General features: G+C 35.8%; 1 protein-coding gene across 3 annotated transcripts in view; it reads right to left on the reverse strand.

Moving 5' to 3' along the window:
* Positions 1-611: 611 nt before the first annotated feature.
* Triqk (triple QxxK/R motif containing) overlaps positions 612-18,588 on the reverse strand; it is a 63,525-nt gene continuing 45,548 nt past the window's right edge. For 2 of the 3 annotated variants that reach the window (XM_048420549.3, XM_085676998.2), the window contains exons 4-5: positions 8,464-8,549; positions 1,461-3,205 (exon numbers count right to left, since the gene is read on the reverse strand). In XM_048420549.3, the coding sequence (XP_048276506.1) occupies positions 3,092-3,205; positions 8,464-8,549 (200 nt within the window). In that variant the 3' untranslated portion in view covers positions 1,461-3,091. Of the gene's footprint in view, positions 3,206-8,463; positions 8,550-18,588 lie in introns of all 3 variants that reach the window. The other variant, XM_085676999.2, reaches the window with a different exon arrangement.

An 18,588-nucleotide genomic window follows, 5' to 3' on the forward strand; every position in this document is an offset into this window, starting at 1 on the left:
AAGTAGCTTTTCTTTTTTAGAAACAAATATTAAATGATGTTATAGTTTTACACTATTTCTCCTCAAATAAATTTAATTTCATCTAAATTTACATGGGAAAGCACAACCTTTGCACCCCATTAGCAGCTCTCCACAAGTTATGGGCTAGCTCTCTGGCCCTGGCTAGAAATTTACACCACATCAGATGTTAAGGGATTCCAAAGTCACAGGCTATTATAATGTCTTCTATTTTGTTCTCCATCACTCTAGGCAGAGTAAGTTATTATGGGGAAATAGCCATGCCTAAACGTTACACCTGATTCTAACCCCACGTTTATAACAAATGCTACCTACTACTCAAAAGTGTGGTCCTCTGATACAGCAGGGAGCCAACACCTTTCTGCCTTGAAATATTCAAACTAGTCGTTCAGCCTGGTGTTTCCATTCATGAGATGGCTGTTTCCTGTTAATATGAGTTCATGAAATTTGCATTTTATGAAAACAGTATAAAAATATTATCATCTTGCTTTACCTGCTATTTACTGAAATCAAAGCTTTTTAGTCTGGGATTTGTTTTCTGGGAATGTCATAAATCAACCAGCTACACAAATGGACACAGGACATGGAGAAACTCAGGTGGTGAAACTTGCTTATTATTACAGTACATTTCAACTTGTATTTATTATTATAGCAACAACATTTTCTCTCCACAGCAAATCTCATGAACAGAACGTAATGGTGAAGCTTTTTCCCAGAACAGCCTCTTGTCAAGCATTTCCAGGAAGCACACATCTCTTTTGAGGACTGTTAACTGTGCTACTCTATAACCTGGATAGGTTACCTGGATAAGTATCTGATACACGTTATTACACATCCCCTCACTTCAATTACCACTGAAAAACAGAAAGAGGCTGCATTGGATGTGCCTGTGTTTAGCACCATATGGGAGGGAAATAACTAAATGAAATTGCTCACGTCAGTGTGAGGAGACTGGAAGAAAACAGTATTTCTTGACATGTGGCATGTCACTCAGGAAAGTAAAAGGCCCATCAAATCCAAAATGCCAGCTTGGATATTCCCTTTCCTCTCACTCCGCGAACAGACACACCACATGGCGTAAAATGCTGCAACCTTTCCTAAGAATGCCACTTGGATGGGTCCTCTGTGGTGAGTATACAAGAACTCTTCTGTTTCTTGAGTCTGTGGCTTCAGGAGGAAGAATCCAGCAAATAACACTGGCTAAGTTGTGCCCTCAGATGTTTGGCATAAATAATCTGTGAGGATATTGGAAACTTAGGCTGTTTCACACCAATGAAATGAATTATGCTACTGAAAAATTCCAGGGAACAAATGCTACACTGACATACCCAGCTTTTGCACAAGTAACAAAAGAAGATCTGTTCTTTTAGAACCTATTCTCTACAGCCAGACTTACTCTTAGAGTATCTATCAGAGCTTTCCGCCTCTGGCAAGTATAGAAATGATCTTAGAATTGTATTTATTTTTCAGAAATTCAAGGTACACTCTAAAACTCTGCACATATTTCAAAATAGCCATCTTCTATTCATCTTTATAGTAGACAGAAGCTAATATCAGTTCTATGGATACACACACATACATGTACATAATGCACACATATATGTATATACACATATATCCACACACTTCCTAAGATTTATGTGTTCTATGGACACACACACATATATGTACATAATGCACACATGTATGTATATACACATATATCCACACACTTCCTAAGATTTATGTGTTCTATGGATACACACACATACATGTACATAATGCACACATATATGTATATACACATATATCCACAACACTTCCTAAGATTTATGTGTTCATGTGTTTTTTAACAATTTTATTAAGCCTCTGATTGCCAATCAAATACTAAATAGTCTTTATGTTACAACACAAATAACATTGAAGAAATTGATAGAAAAGTACAGATGAAGGCAACGTGTGGCAGATATTTTTCTACCATTTATTATTCTCTACTGAGTATGAATTAGTTCTCAAGAGAAAAAATGTAATTTAAAAACAAGCCTTTGTAATGCTCAGATTCAAGAGACACCCCAACAAAATGATTTTGCGTAGGTACACTCCTGCTAATTCTGCACTGTGAAAAACTCTGTGCAATTAAAAGCAGATTGCTGCACAGCTCCCGAACAAGACGGGCGAACTGATACTGCAGGCAACCAGAGCAACATAATTAATATAGAATTCCAATTTTATATTAATGCAATAATAAGTTAATTAAAACTGAGATCAGCTGAACTTTCTGTTTACACCAGTTCAGACGGCCCAGGAGGAAAGGAGCTCTTCTTTAGGGGCATATGTGACTCTGTGAGCTTCTGTCATCCAGGTGCCGTTTCTGACACAGCACATGTGCACTAACAGTTGGCAAGGAAGGAAGAGATTCCTGCGGATGCATGTGCAGATAGTCTCTCTAATGATATCAAATATGTCTGGAAAGAAAGCGTGCTTCTTTGTAAAACTAGGATGGGCATGTCAAATAGGATTTCAAAAAAGAACAACGTTCAGGGTTGAACCCCGAACCCAACAGGCATGGGTACCCACGCACACACCCAGAATACATGTGTCTACACACATGACTAATTAACTGTATTCACATAAACAAAAATAATACAATGAAAGAAAAAACATTAAAAAAATGTCCCATTACTTTCTGCTCATTCTTAGGTTATGAATATGATTTTGAGTGTGCATTTTCAAATAACAATGCAAACTTTTCCCTACAATATACATGGGATAAAACATTTAGTGATGTGTAAGTGGTTGAGTTATACATGTAAATTTGGAAGACATATGAAAACTGTGTTATCCAACTATATCATGAATAGGGTATCTGCTAAAGCAGAAAGATGTACAAAGTACTGAGCAGCATACATGACTCAGGATTGCCGGGTAAAATCTCCAGATACCTTATGCTATGAGGCACAAAGATATTTCTGCAAACTGACAGTGCCAAGAAGAAAATATTCAAAATGTTTCTGTTTTAGAAATTGTCAAAGTACTTCATCCCAAGGATGCTCTTATCGGAATTATTCCCCTTCATTTATTGATTGCTGCTCAGCTAATCTTCATCGGGGTCCAGGTCAGAGTCAATATTCGTGGACAGTCGGAGATAAAAAAAAGCATAGAAAGCCAGTAGGAGGGCCAGGAGAGCTGCAAGCATGAGGCCAACTTCCTGGGAACGAGAAAACAGTGAACTTGAGCTGATGAAGAGAGGTTAGCTTCTCAGACACAATAAAATCATCACTGCATGGTGTAGGATAAATACTGTTAACTCAATAATTATTAATAAGTAATCTATTTTTCATAAGACAATACATATTGTAACAGCAAATTCATAAGTGGATGAGGCATGTCTATTAAGATTTTTCTGGTGGCAAAACTTAAATATAAAAAAATAAAACGTTTTAATATGTTTTCTTAATTTTCATCAAAATTTTAAAGACAGCCAATGTAGTTTGTGCTTATGTATTTAAATTAGTCTCTATAAGTACATGTAACTATTTTTAAGTATTATTTATTAGTGATAGGATTTACCAGAAGATATTTTACAAATTACCACTCATTTTCTATTTTGAAGAAATGTCATTGATTTTGGTTCCAATAAACAGATACTATGGAAGTACACCTGTTCATACTCATTTTATAGAGATTATAAGAGAATTACAAACCATCTCCCTTTCCTTTCTGCTCCCAAACCTTTCCATAAACCCTGCCCTGATCTCCTTCAAATTCATAGCCTCTTTCACTGTTTCTTTTCTCTGTTTAATCCAATCCCCATTACTCCATTTTTTTTCTTTTTCTTTTTCCCTTTTCTTTGGAGAAAAGCTGACCTCTAACTTGTTGTGTGTCTGAGTGAGACCGGCTTCCAGCTCGTGCACTTCCTACCTTAGTCTTCAGCTGCAGTGCAGGGATTGCAGGTTTGCCCCAACATGCTTGGTTATACATTCTACTTTTTAGAACTTTAAACTTTGTAACTTACACAGTGGGATACAAAGTGAACTCTGAGTGCATGAGGTATAAACTAGTATGGTTCATCTTAGCCCTGAAGACAGGGATTGGATACTACCTTTGGTGTTTTGATGCTGATTATATCAATCATTAATATTTAGTAATGGGAAAAATTTAACATATGATAAAACTACAGTTTCATTCAAAAATATCAGTGTGTTTTTCTGTATGTGTGTGGTCTGTGTGCAAAGAAATTTTCTCAATGTTAACGAGTTATTTTACTGCACAGGAAAAGAACAGAGGCCACTTCAGGACCCACAAGGCCTTACACACCCTGCTTTCACTTCAGGACCCACAAGGCCTTACACACTCTGCTTTCACTTGTGCATCCCCTACCTGGCATTGTTTCATGGGGAAGTGATTCATTTGCATCCGTATGAATATATTTTACATTTAAGATGAATGCAAAATAAATAATTCAACATGCACCACCTATTAAACTTTAAAAATATTTAAATGAATTTGATATATAATCAACATGAAATTTTAGGTGAATGCTGAAACCACAAACACATTATGTACAGATTTTCTGTTTCTTGATTATATTTATTTAGATATCCAAACTATGAAAATAAATATTGATAGAGACCACAGCATGGAAAACTGTCAGTAATTTTTGTGGGACCTTATATTTAAAATCTAATATATCAATGTAATGTCAAGGGGAAGTGAAATTTCCTTTGTTGCAGCTGGCAGGCTCTGGCATCTCTGAAGGGCAGGGCAGCACCGCACAGGTCTCATTATTTCCTCCAGCCACAGCTGTGCTCCCGGCCCATCTGCTTACAGGGCTCCCAGTTTTAAGAGGGTGTAGTGAACAAGAGGCACAACCACAAGCTCCATCTGCTCTGGGGAGTGGACAGCAGAGCCCATCCACGGTGGCCATCACTTCCCGCAGCTGGTCTTGGTTCCATCTCTCTCACCGAGAACCACTCTTGATTACTGCCTTCCCATTCGCTATTTGCTATTGTTAAGACAAGCAGCCCACCCTCGTTAAGCTTTTCCGGGATGTTCAGAGGTGTTAAGAAGGATGTTAAGGGTAGAACGTAGAGATTATGCCCAGAAAAACTGCACTGCAATGCTATCTGGTCAGTGTATGACATGCAATGGCTTTAAGAACACGGAGGGCAATGTCACAAACACTTTCCTTCAAAACGCCTTTTGTTGGAGACAGACACCATGAAGGGTGACTGTTCTAAAGATTCTGCCATGATCCAATCTCAAATGAAGCTTTCAGAGTACCAGAGGCTGTGGCCATAACCTTAGACACCTGTAGGCATAAGACGCCTCCCTTTCCGTGATTTGGCTGCTGTCCAGATTTAAATCAGAAATAACAAAAAGAACAAACAACATTTCAAGCTGTTCCTTCCAAGGGTTGCTGGCAGGGTCTGCCGGACACTGCACATCGGATTGATGTGGAGTGGGTAAACGCTGTGTCCTGTCCTTCGTGAGGACTGTGAAGGCAGCCAATGCAGAGCACAGGCATCCGCATCCTACGAGAATCTCCGCGATGTGGACAACTGTGTCCCGGCATCTCTAGGTTTCTCATGCTTTTCTTCGGCTCTTTTTCTTCTGCTTGTTTGTTTTGTCCTATTTCAGTTTGTTTGTCGGTTTCTGTTTTATCTTATTTTATTATTATTTCTTAGAAGCCTGTTTGGTTTTTAGCTAGAGACAGAAAGAGTGTGGATTTGGATGAGAGGGGAGGTGGGGAGGATCTTGGAGGAGTTGGGGGATGGGACCATAATCAGAATATATTGAATAAAAATTATTTTTTATTAAAGAAAAAATAAAATAATTTTATTTTAAAGCTGAAACCATTCATCATTCCTCCAAAACATTTTCTATTGCTCAACGGTATATTTAGGACAAGGTGCCAGAACTCGTAAAGGGCAAATGCCTACTTCTCAGTCAGGCATCTCAAGGCTCAGCCCACTGGGTCTAACACGATAATTCAATCTGGAGGTGATGTCTAATTCACTGCTTTCAAGACAATCACATCTTACTCATCTCTTCCCAAAGATTCTACAATATTGTCTTAGCTTATACTGATTTGTAAGTTAAACTGGATCAATTATACCAATGTGACTTTCACAGTAAGCACATTAAAGTGTGTGGTGGCTGAGAGGCTTTAAGGCACTAATACTCATACTACTTACTCCACAGCAAATCCCAGAGCACTTTGTGTCAACTGGCTACACAAGGCAAGCACAGGGGAAGTAATGAAGGCCCTTACAAATATTCATGGGTCGTATTTACCCAAACGAGGCACGGCTAATTTGGGGTTTTCCCAACCACTTAATAGTTACAGGTGCCATGGATGTGGTTCAATGCTCCATCTTCTCTCTCTACTCTCAGCCCTGAGGTGAAGGACAGAGTCTCCAATTACAAACACTGCTTAAGAAGATTTAGTCAGCTCACTCACACCAACGATGAGGGTCACAAGGGATGTGATCTCAGGCCTTTCATGGCATACTCAATTTTGATGTCACTGGTGTTTTTTTTGCCTAGTCTATGCACCTGTTCCTATTTTCTGTAGATTCTTAATATTTGAAGAGTGCAACTCTAACTCACTCAAAAGTAGGGAAGTAGTAAGACAATACGACTTTATGGTCATCCTGCATTAACTCGGTAAGAGTCAAATATGGTTGATGTTCATTAGCTCTCACTTGCTTCTCTGACATTATCAATATGGATAAAATCGCTCACAAGGGAAATTAACAAGCTTTAAAAGACAATTGCTGAAGGAAACTCTGTTATTTCAAAATCCTATTGGCAAAATGACAAGGCGATCAAAGTTTGACAGGGCAAACTAATTAGTATGCTAGATTTGAAATGTAAGACACCTTCGTGGTTTTGATTTTTAGAAGTTTCATGTCATGGTAATAGCCTCTGAATACACATTTTTATGCAAAGAAAATGGTGGTTAATGTCTTTGTTTCTCAAGGCTTACCAAACAGAATGATATGCTAGATTATTAAAATAGATCTATATTCTAATATCAGACACTTTTCAGTGTATGTTTTTATGATGAAAGAAAGCTAAAAAAGTAATTCTTCATAGTTCTGAAAAACATATTAACTAATAGCACTCTACAATACTTTAACTTATAACCAGAACACTGCCATTTCCTCAAAGCAAAACCAAAAGTAAATTAAATGATGGATGGGCACACAAGTGTGTCTATAAATACATAGAGGACTGCATTATTTCAATAATCCTAATATATAACTATTCATTAAACTATGCTAGAAATACATTTTTTACACTAACATTTCCCTTATACTGTGAAATATAACAGCAAATATTAACTGTTTCCTTGGAGGACACTGTTGAAATGGTTCCTATTACAGGAGTCAATCACCATGTGGCCAAACAGAAAATAAAAGCTAAACATCGTTCTTTAAAAGCTGATGCCACAGAACGTCTTTTGTATGGACGCCATGAATGTAATTTCTTGTGAATTATAAAAAGCCAAAAAGGCAAACCAATCTTTTAAGCAAAAAAAAAAAAAATCTCCTTTTTCCTTAAAACGTGCCACACAGCACTAGCCGAGGAGACTGTTGTGGGCAGAGCACACCGCACGGCAGAGCTGATCACAGCAGTCAGAGCGGGGAAGCAGGGCTCCATCATCGGAACAGCGAGTTCTGGACGCTCACCAAAGACATCATCTGGCAAGGCAACAGCTGCCACAGCTTGCTGCTAATACCGTGGCATTTGTTATGAGCTATAACTTAGAAAAATTGATTTTTTATCTGCCAGATGAACACCCAGATATTCTTTTAACAGTTTAATATTTAAATAAAATATTTGTGCTGGTCATTTTTAATTTACACATTTGGTAGCATTAGTTCCAAATGGATTTTCCTACCTAGTTTACTCCATGCTAAATATTTGGTGAACACTTGACATGACCAACAATAAAAGGATTTTGGTTTTGTAAGCACATCAAACTGAAATCTGCTGCCATCATCGCCAGTTGCACTCCTCCTTGACAAGCAGATAGACAGTGGTTTGCCAAAGGGCACGTTTGAGGATATCACTGGAATTTCATCACACAGACTTCTAGAGAGAAAGTAGACAACTATGGAGTGGGATTCACTGAGTGGAAGAATCTGACTAACCCACACACATGACTGAAGTGTTGGAACAATATTTCTAATAGCTAGAATAATAGCTTGAGAAGAAACCTGTTTTCTATGTACTGCATATACTATAAACTTTAATTACAACTTTATCTTAAGGGCCCTCAAAATTTCAAGACAGAAATAATGTTTTCCAATAAGAAAATTATTTTACAAAAACTTTACTAACACTTTATTGAGATTGAAGTAGTTTAAGACATTCAAATTTAACACTTATGCAATTCAGTGTAAAATGAACTGGCATACATACATCATGCTATAGCTCTATCAAACAGAAGTTTACCTTTATGCCTATTGCTGTTTTCTTTGCTTCTGCTTTTAATTTGGTTGCTCGTAAAATAGGTTTGGTTTTTTTATAATCCTGTTTACCTAGAAAGAAACAGTTTCAGACAATGAGTTTTTTATGTATAATTTAAATTTCACAGTCACCTATACAGTGTCAAAGAATGTTTACACAAAGTAGACATTCACAGGTAAGATTACCATAAGTCACTCAAGACTGATCTCTTTTGACTCTGACAGACATATTGATCTGAAGATGGCACAGAATGCCAAAACAAAATTATATCTTTTATTTTTTGAAATAAAAGCATTAATAACTTTATATATAAATTATAAGACTACATATAAAAACTAGATATATAATTATACAGTTATATATAATCAACTATTAAATAAATCACTTTAGCAATTAAAAATAACTCCTGTTAAATTAATAACATTGTGGATACATTAAATATATAAGAGAATAATTTAAGAAATATTTGCTCATTTTTTTTTGAGACTAAAAAAGGAATCCATAAGTGATCGACTTCAAAACTCCCTAAATTCATTAGAACAAAGTAAGTCTAACTTTCACCAGAGGACTGAACAGACATGACTACGTCAAACAGAGGATAGCGACATTTAGATATGACACTCAATCTTTACTGCATTTCACAGCCAAAAAGAAGCAAAGCTGAGCTAGTGTCACTAAGTTTCTGGTGTTGGTGTACCATCTGGTGACCCCAGTGACAAGCTACAAAAGAAGCAATACTCAGCCTCAGAAAAAAATATTAGATTTCACAACAAAAGGATTATCAAGAAAAATATGTATTTAAAAAATTCTCTTAAAGGAAACAAGTGGGAGTCGTAAGAAAAACTCTGAGGTGGTGCTCTGAGCAGCAGCCAGCAGACAGGACAGCACTTCTTAGCCTCCCCCTCCTCAGCCGTTCTTCCCGGAGAGGTTTCCAGAGCTTACCGACACATTGCTCCTTTACCCCAAATTTCCATATCCTATTCACACTCAGATAAATCTGGAAGCAGCTGATCTAAAGGATGTCATAAAAATTTAATGCTAAACACATCTGTTTCTTAATGTGTCTGCTAATGATTCAAAAATGCCTTTATCTTCCACATAGCGGATTTGGAAGGCAAATGGCAGAGGAGGGAGGTAAGTGGACATGGTAGCCAGTGTTTCTTCAGCTGAACGTGCTAGTTCTCAGGGCCAGAGAGTGAGCTCCACTGCCGCCCAGCAGCCACGCCGCATCCACCAGCAGAAGTCAATAAGTATTATTTGTTGATAAGGTTTAATGATGCAGAAAAGAGTCAATTGTAAAAGATGTATATCAAATGTTCTAAATTTAAACAAATAATTAGCAGAAAAACATGACTGTGACTCACTTTAAATTAGTAACCTTTAATTTTGCTGAAAAAAAGAGATAAAAAAAAAACCCTTGACAAGTGTTCATTCTGATTTCACATCTCCACAGTCCAGCTATTCTTGTGTCCGTCCTGCTGCGATATAAATAGTTAGGAACAAGGAAAGTCGCGACACCCCTCCTCCACTCAAGGCCACCAAGCACACTTCCAGTGAAAATTTTAAAAGAAATGTGAAGATCACAGATACCAGCAGAAATAAATCCCTCTGATTCATCTTGCATATGCCTAACAAGAATTTTAAGGTAAAATGGAGAAAAGAGTGTGGATGATGATTATAATAAGTGATATTCATGGTTTATGTAATGCTCCATCATAACATATACCAGATTGGTTAGAGTCAATGTAACAGTCAAACCAGTGGCACCATAATACCATTGGTTAAGTTACTCTGTTCCACCTATAGTCTTGTTTTTAAATTTTTATTTGATTTTATGAGGTATACATTTTTCTCTGCTCTCCCCTCCCCTTCCACCCTCTTCCAAGGTCCCATGTTCCCAATTTACTCAGATCTTGTCTTTGTCTACTTCCCATGTAGATTAGATCCATGGATGTCTCTCTTAGGGTCCTTATTGTTGTCTAGGTTCTCTGTGGTTGTGAATTGTAGGCTGGTTTTCTTTATGTCTAAAAGTCATTTATGAGTGAGTACACATGATATTTGTCTTTCTGGGTCTGGGTTACCTCACTCAATATGATGTTTTCTAGATACATCCATTTGCCTGCAAATTTCAAGATGTTGTTATTTCTTTCTGCTGTGTAGTAGTTCATTGTTTACTGAGGTATCTGTCCCACCCTGTTCTGTAGCCGTTCAGTTCCAAAGAAAACATACAGCAGTCTACATTAATTATAAACTGATTGGTCTATTAACTCAGGCTTCTTATTAACTCATAACTTATATTAGCCCATAATACTTGTCTGTGTTAGCCACGTGGCTTGGTACGTTTTTTCAGCGAGGCAGTCACATCTTGTGTCCTCTGTGTCTGGGTGACTACAGCAGACTGACTCTTTCCTCTTCCCAGAATTCTATTGTCTTGTTGCCCCACCTCTAGTTCCTGCCTGGTCGCCCCACCTTTACTTCCTGCCTGGCTACTGGCCAATCAGCATTTTATCAGAATACAAGTGAGAGGGTGTAGACCAGTTCCCGACAGTAGCCCAGTGTGTAAATGTATCACATTTCCTTATCCGTTCTTCATCCACCTATAGTCTTTTATGGAAGAAAAATTCTCAATTATTATACAAACATCTAAAGGTGTATTTAAAATGGATGTTATTAAAATGAGTATGGGACTGGCACATTTCCAAACAACACATCTGGCATTAGCTTCCCATTCACTCTTTGGCCCATGACACAGCAGCACACACTGCACAGTGGGTCTTACAGTGAGAACAATCACTGGCATCTGCTAAGCTCTTCAAACTCAAACTATAGCTTTCTATCACGGCCAGAGAACCTTTCAGTCTGTACAATTTTTTTATTTTTTATTTATTTATTTTATTTTTAGTTTTCTTACAGTGCCTTATTATAAAGACCACTCTGGCCTTGCACTTGAAGCATCAATCCTCCTGCAATTCTATTCTTAATGTTATAGTTACAGATGTATACATTCATACAAAAATTAGGTATTTATGGCTTCAAGAAGGAAATATATGTCCACATGGCTGTAAAAAGTGTAATACACAGAAGTCCTTACATTCTTTTATATAAATACTTCTACTTAGTTCCCCAAACTAGCTAATCTATATTTTTATATGTAAACTATTAAGCTTGCATTTGATTTTGGATGTCAGCAACACAATTGGGGTTGACGACATAGCTTAGTGATTACATAAATTTTTAGCATGCGCAAGGCCCTAGATCCAATCTCCAAGAACCTAAAACAATAAATAAATGTGAATAAATGTCAAGAGTATTTCTCAGACAGTTGCTTAAGTTGTATATGGGAACAATAAACTAATAATTAAAGCCAATGAGGATCATCACACATTTGTGTTCGCACAAGTTTCCCTGCTCTTAGGTATAGGTTTCCAGCTCATATGTTAAATATACATATACACTATGCATCAATATATAATAAACATGTTTATCATATGTTAAATATACATATACACTATGCATCAATATATAATAAACATGTTTATCATATGTTAAATATACATATACACTATGCATCAATATATAATAAACATGTTTATCATATTTGTAGAAGAAGCCATTTGTTGACCTCAGTCATTTGCTCTGTTATCATTTGGACATGAAGTGTACTGAAGGCTTGGCTCTAGCTAGTCATTTTATTTTGGAAGGTGATGGACAGACACATCAGGAAATTAGATATACTTGGAGGAAGTAGGCCACTGGAGTCAAGCATTCCAAGACTAGACCTCATTCCTAGGCCCTTGTCCTTTGTCTGATTTCTGTCAGTCAGCAGGCAAATAAGCCTCTGTCACACATTTCTGCTCTTGCCAAAGCTCATCATGGTCTTAGTATGAAAAGACTATAGACTACAACATTTAAAACCACCAGGCAAAATAAATTCTTTCTTCCAAAGATACTTTGTCAGTTATTTCAACATACTGTAACAAGCTAGCAACTCTGCATTATTTCTGCATATGCAATAAAAATCACATAATAATTTTCTTCTAACTCTATGTCTCATCAATTGTTTCATACATCATTTCTCCAATATATAAAGATTTCTTCATTTATTTACTGTATGGGTTTACAAGAGCTCCAGTGCATTTGTGGAGGTCAGAGGTCAGCTCTATGCTGTCACTTCTCTTATTCCGCAAGGGTGGTCCCCGGGGTCAAATTCAAGTCAATAGGCTTGGTGGCAACTGTCTTCCTCACTGAGCCAGGTTGTCGGTCCCTATGACACTCATTTTAAAAATCATATGTGTGTAACTGTTTATGTGTACATGGATTAATTTAGGTCTGTCCATGGGAAAAACATAATCTTTGTCTAAGTCTAACTTACTTTGCTTCACATAACAATCTTCAGCTCCATCATTTTTCTAAAAAGGACATCATTTCATGATTTATGTTTAAAGTTACACCCAGTGGTGCAATGGTGTCATAAATGTTATGGGAGTCACCAATAATTTTGGAATGATCTCAGGCCAGCTCCTTAAGATAGAAACCATATCTTGCACTATTAATGGAACCAAAAACCTGTGGTTAAACAGGTTACAGACCCATTGGGAGAAGCCAACACTATTATTTGGCTAAATGGACAAAGTATTTAAACAATCCTCAAGGCTTACTAACATTCTCATAGATCAGTGTATCTATCAACCTTCATCAGAAAAGCTTCTTCTTGCAGTAGATGATAATTAACATAAAGACTGTGCCTCAGCTGGTCAATGTACAGATGATAAGAAATGGATACAGATGAGAACTGGAGGTAGGGTAGGGAGTGAGATGAGGGCAGATCCATGTAAGCAGAGCCTGCTTGTTCATTTTCTGGCCATCCAGGCCTGAAATGATCATACAGAAACTATATTAATTGCAAGAGTGGTTGGCCAATGACTCTAGCATATTCCTAGCTATCTCTTAGATCTTAAATTAATCCATTTCTATTCATCTGTGTATTGTCACATGGCTGTAGCCTGCTGGAATGGTTCCATCTGGCATCTGTCTCCTTTTGTGGCTACATGGCGTCTCTCTGACTCCACCTACTCTCTCTCTATATCTCTTCCAGCCTGGCTATATTCTGCCATGTTTAGGCCAAAGAAGCTTTATTCATTAACCAATAAAAACAACACATATACAGAAGGATATTCCCACATTAGATCTAAGAAAAGTTAAGGGGTAAGTATGATCAAAATATATTATATGAAATTATCAAATAATTAATAAAGTATTATTGAAAATTACATTTATATGTCCAATAACATTGAAATATATTCAGAAGCAAGCACTTTCCTTTAAAAGAAATAAATACTTAAACAAATATAAATATATATTTACTCAAACAAAATATTTTTAATAAAAATCATAAATTTTTATACTATATTTATTATCAATAACCACTCCTCATATCACATTGTTTTAGGAAAGCATACAGTAATTTATATGATGCTTTAAATCAATATAAACTCTATTTGCTTTATTTCATATTAAAGTTGTATTTGCTTAAAATATTACATAGTTTTAAGTAGGTATTGTCTTAGTTCAGTAAAAACAAACAAAAAGAAGCACCAGCCTTTGGCTCTACCCTATTCAATTATTTACCCTGGGCCAGAAGAAGGCTGCACCTCTGCCCTCTGTCGAGGTGGCTGCTAGGTCATTACCATGTGAACATCTGGTGACCACTTTATAAATGGTCACCTTGTTTTAGAAGCATACTGTTTTTCTCTTCCCTTCACCTTGGCCATGCTCATCATCATCCCGGGGCAGCCTGCTCCCCCTCTGCCGTAGCTGCTTTAAACATGAATACTCTCTATTTTCTGAATACGGCCTAAGCTGCTTACGACTACATTATGCTATCAAATAAGCGCACGCAGAAAAGCCTCCTAAACGGTTATTCTTGCAATGGAAATGCAGCTGGTTCTGCTCAAAGGCACATCCTTTCACCTGCAGATGGACTTGCTCCTATACTTCCTCCTCAATTCTTTGTCTTTTATTTGTGCCTGCAAATCTTTAATTGCCTTTAATTAGAAATAAAGTAAATTCAGTGCTTTAATCTTTCAAATACATTCAATCATAATTCTGTCTGGGACGAATACCAAGTTCTATTCACTGTCTGATCTTCTATTACAAAGATATATAATTTATTGTCCATTTATATAGATCACACCAATTAAGATACAACACAAAAGAAGAGAGATAACAGTCAAAATATTTGAAAAGAAAAATTTGCAATCTAAATTTAATTATTCAAATGAATTATTGGAAGATGAGTTATTTGCAGCACACCAAAAGTACTGACAAATAATATTTGCTAATCAACAGTAAAGACATTTATCTTGCCTTCAACATTTTTAGAATAATTTCAGCTGCTTCAAATCCCTCCTCCTTTATTCAAAAGTCAAAAATATTTTATAATCTCTTCTAGTACTACCAGAATTAAATACAAGAGCAAAACAGTTCATTACAAAATTTCTTGTCCTATAAACTGCCATATGAATTTTTACTGTATAGACAATAGAATTTTATATATACATAGTATGTGAAGATGCAGAAGTTTCACTATGAAACCCAAACTCAACAGTTTTTCTTAGGGTATTTATAGAAAACCCTCATGGATACATCAGTAAACAATTTGCATTATGTGATATCTTAAAAATAAACAAAATTACAAAAGCTGATAAGAAAATATCTACATAAAATAGTAAACATGTTGGTGATATTATTACATAACAAGAAAAAATTAGAAACATTGACCCACGAGCATATATCACTTTTATTAATGAAAGTCACATAAAATCCCATGATTCCTAGAAGATAACAGCAAAATACTTATAATAGTAAAATTTAAAAACAATTTTCAAAATTTTACAGACGTCTGGATTATAACAAACAATATGGTAAATTAATTTAGATAAACATGTAAATATCAGGCCAAACTTTTAGTTTAATGATGTTATATAGGTCATTCAAATAATTTTCCATGATGGGCAGAACCATTGACACTGACCATGCACTGCAAAGGCCACGAGAGGACCTAAAAGCACATAAACAAGCAATCACTAAGGTCTATGATAAAAAAATGCATAAACAAGGGAAAAGGCAAGAATGTCTCAAAAGTTACATAACTATATCTTTTAGCAAGTTTCTAAGTTAAAAATATTTAAACAGACAAGGACAATAACAACAACATGCCAAAGAGGAAAAGGATCCCACTAGGGCTCCGTCCCTCAGAAAGAGCTACATACAGGTTCCCAAGGAAAGATGAGAGTCGCCCTCTCCAGGAAAGGGAGCACCAGTTGGCCACCCAGCACCAAGGTGGAGCCATGAACACCTGCATATGACTAACACTCTACAGACTGAGCAGGTCACGTTTAGAAACATGTATGTGCATACACACATATGTGCATGTAATGACAATGAAAAGAGACATCATGAATGGGAAAGACAGAGAGGTGAGGATAACAGGAGGGCTCGTAGGGAGGAAAAGGAAGAGAGGGATATTCTAACTATATTATAATCTCAAAGATAAAATATTTAAAGATATATAAGCAAATATTTATTAAGGACCTCCCTTAAACATCATTATACATACAAATAAAAAATGAGAGCATGTGCCTTCAGGAGTACTAGCATGCAATATATACAAATAATTATATATGAGAAATAAGAACATTACTCAATGTGGCCAAAACTCAATAAACACTAAATTTCAGTATATTCGATGGAACAGAAAATAAAAACAGGGAATGAAATCCCAAGAACAAAGGGAGAAATTCAAGTTTTTAAACACTTAAGGATGAACAATGAACAAATATATTCCAAATATTTCAGAGATGTAGAATAGGGAGCAAACTAGTGAAAAAATTAACTTTAAATCAATATAAAATGAAACTGGAGAAAAAAAAACTTTTGGTTAGCATAAATGTTGTAAAATAAGTTTGTTTTCCCAAAATAAAGATTTTGAGATATATATAACAGAAAAACAAATATTACAATCCAGGTAAAAAGGAAGAATGAAAAACATACATGAGAATTGACAATACTACTTAAAAGCAAAACAGCTCAGAAGAAAAACTTTTCAAATATTTTTTCTAAGTCATAAGAAAAATGAAATAAAAATAAGAATAAACATTAATTTTTCAATGTTAAGTTACAAAAAAATTAATAAAAATAGAAATGCCATAATTTTAGAATATTTTATTTCTTTCTTAAACAGTCATATTTAAATATGTATATATATATAAAACATAAAATATATCTGAAAACCATAATTAGCATAAGTAGTGTTGAAACTAAATATAAGCTACCAAGCTTGACAACATAGAAGAAAGCGTCTATCAAAACCTGATAACACAGGAAACACTCTTCACAGTTTCTGTAGGAATTTAAGTCGTTACCAGTTTTAGCTAGATTTTTATGTTTCATGTAAGCTTCTGGGAAACCAGAGACAAATATAAATCGTACATACAAAAATAAGATAAAGACTTTATAGCATTAAAAAGAAAACCTATTAAATTGCAAAGAACAGCAAGGGAGGAAAAAAATAAACAACAAAATGGCTTTTGTAATTTTTGTTCTATTGACAACTATTTTACATGTAAATGTATTAAGTGTAAAAAATAAAGAAACAAATAGCTGAGTGGACTTCTAAGAGACACATTAAAAAAAAAATCCCTTCACGATGGGAGTCCCTTTAGATTCAGTGATGCACAAGTGGTGCCATTGGAGAGCAGGAGCAATAGAGACCAGGGAGAGAGCACTTGAGCCAGGAAGGGCAAGCACAGAGTGACTGGGCTGACAGCTGACAAAAAATAAACTTTAAGAAAACCGTGACAATGAAAAAGTCATAATATAATCATGAAAGAGCCAAATAAAGCAAAGGATGTAGCTATTATAAATGTGTATAGTTGTTGCTTAGTCTTCAGAAGGTGGTTCCAGGACATTCAGGAGACATGCACTTCCAGGAGCTCACATGGTGTCTACACATGCTGTTAACACAGCTCATATGTAGACCTCAAAACACCTCTAGACTTGTGTAGTCCCTAAGCAATTCAAAGCCTATATATGCTGCACTGTTTACAAAATGATGATGATAAACAAACCCTGGGATTATTAAGGTCAGAGACAATTTTATTGTCTGAGCTTAGCTGAATCCATGCACTTTGAAATCCATGGATTAAGAAGGAAAATTTTTTATATGTACTAAACTTTGAAGTACATACATACATACATACATATGCATATATACCTACACAGGCATATATGTGTTTGGAGGAAGGTAGATAGTTGGAAGGATATATGGAGAGATGATAGATAGAAAGATGGATGGATGGATGGATGGATGGATGGATCGATCGATCGATAGATGATAGATAGATAGATAGATAGATAGATAGATAGATAGACAGAAGATAGATAGATAGATAGAAGATAGATAGATGATTGATAGATGATAGATAGAAGATAGATAGATAGATGATAGATAGATAGATAGATAGATAGATAGATAGATAGATAGATAGATAGATAGATGAGAGATGACACACATGAACCAGAAAGATCATTATGAATAGGAGACAATGTACTGACAGTATGCAGCTTTATTTATAAATAGATCAACAAGATGTAAATAGTAGACTTAGATAAGGCAGAGTGTCCAGTCTGGTTATAACAGATTACACGTTTTTTGAGGGCATGCTAGCATTCTTCAGGATGTGCTACAACACAAAACAATTCTTAAGGAATATAAGAAAATTAAGCTCCTCAAAATATCTTTTCTAAATACAATGAAATTAAATATCAGTAACAGAAGCCAAATGGGAAAATTCACAAATATGATGTGAAAGTAAACAACTCTTAAATAATCACTGATTGAAAGAAACATTTTGTGACACATGAAATGAACAAATTACCCACACACAGCAAAAGTAGGTACTACAGTTTGGAATTCAAACTGAAATGTAATTCACAATCCAAATGTTGTTAACATTTGGAGGTAGGAGAGAGCTGGGGTTATGCAGGGCCAAGAGAGACTTGTGGCTGTAATAACAGCAACACAGGCTGAGCTGACACAGGATTTCTCTC

The sequence above is a fragment of the Myodes glareolus genome, chromosome 16 (genome assembly GCF_982192425.1).
Source record: "Myodes glareolus chromosome 16, mMyoGla1.1, whole genome shotgun sequence".
Lineage (NCBI taxonomy): Eukaryota > Metazoa > Chordata > Mammalia > Rodentia > Cricetidae > Myodes > Myodes glareolus.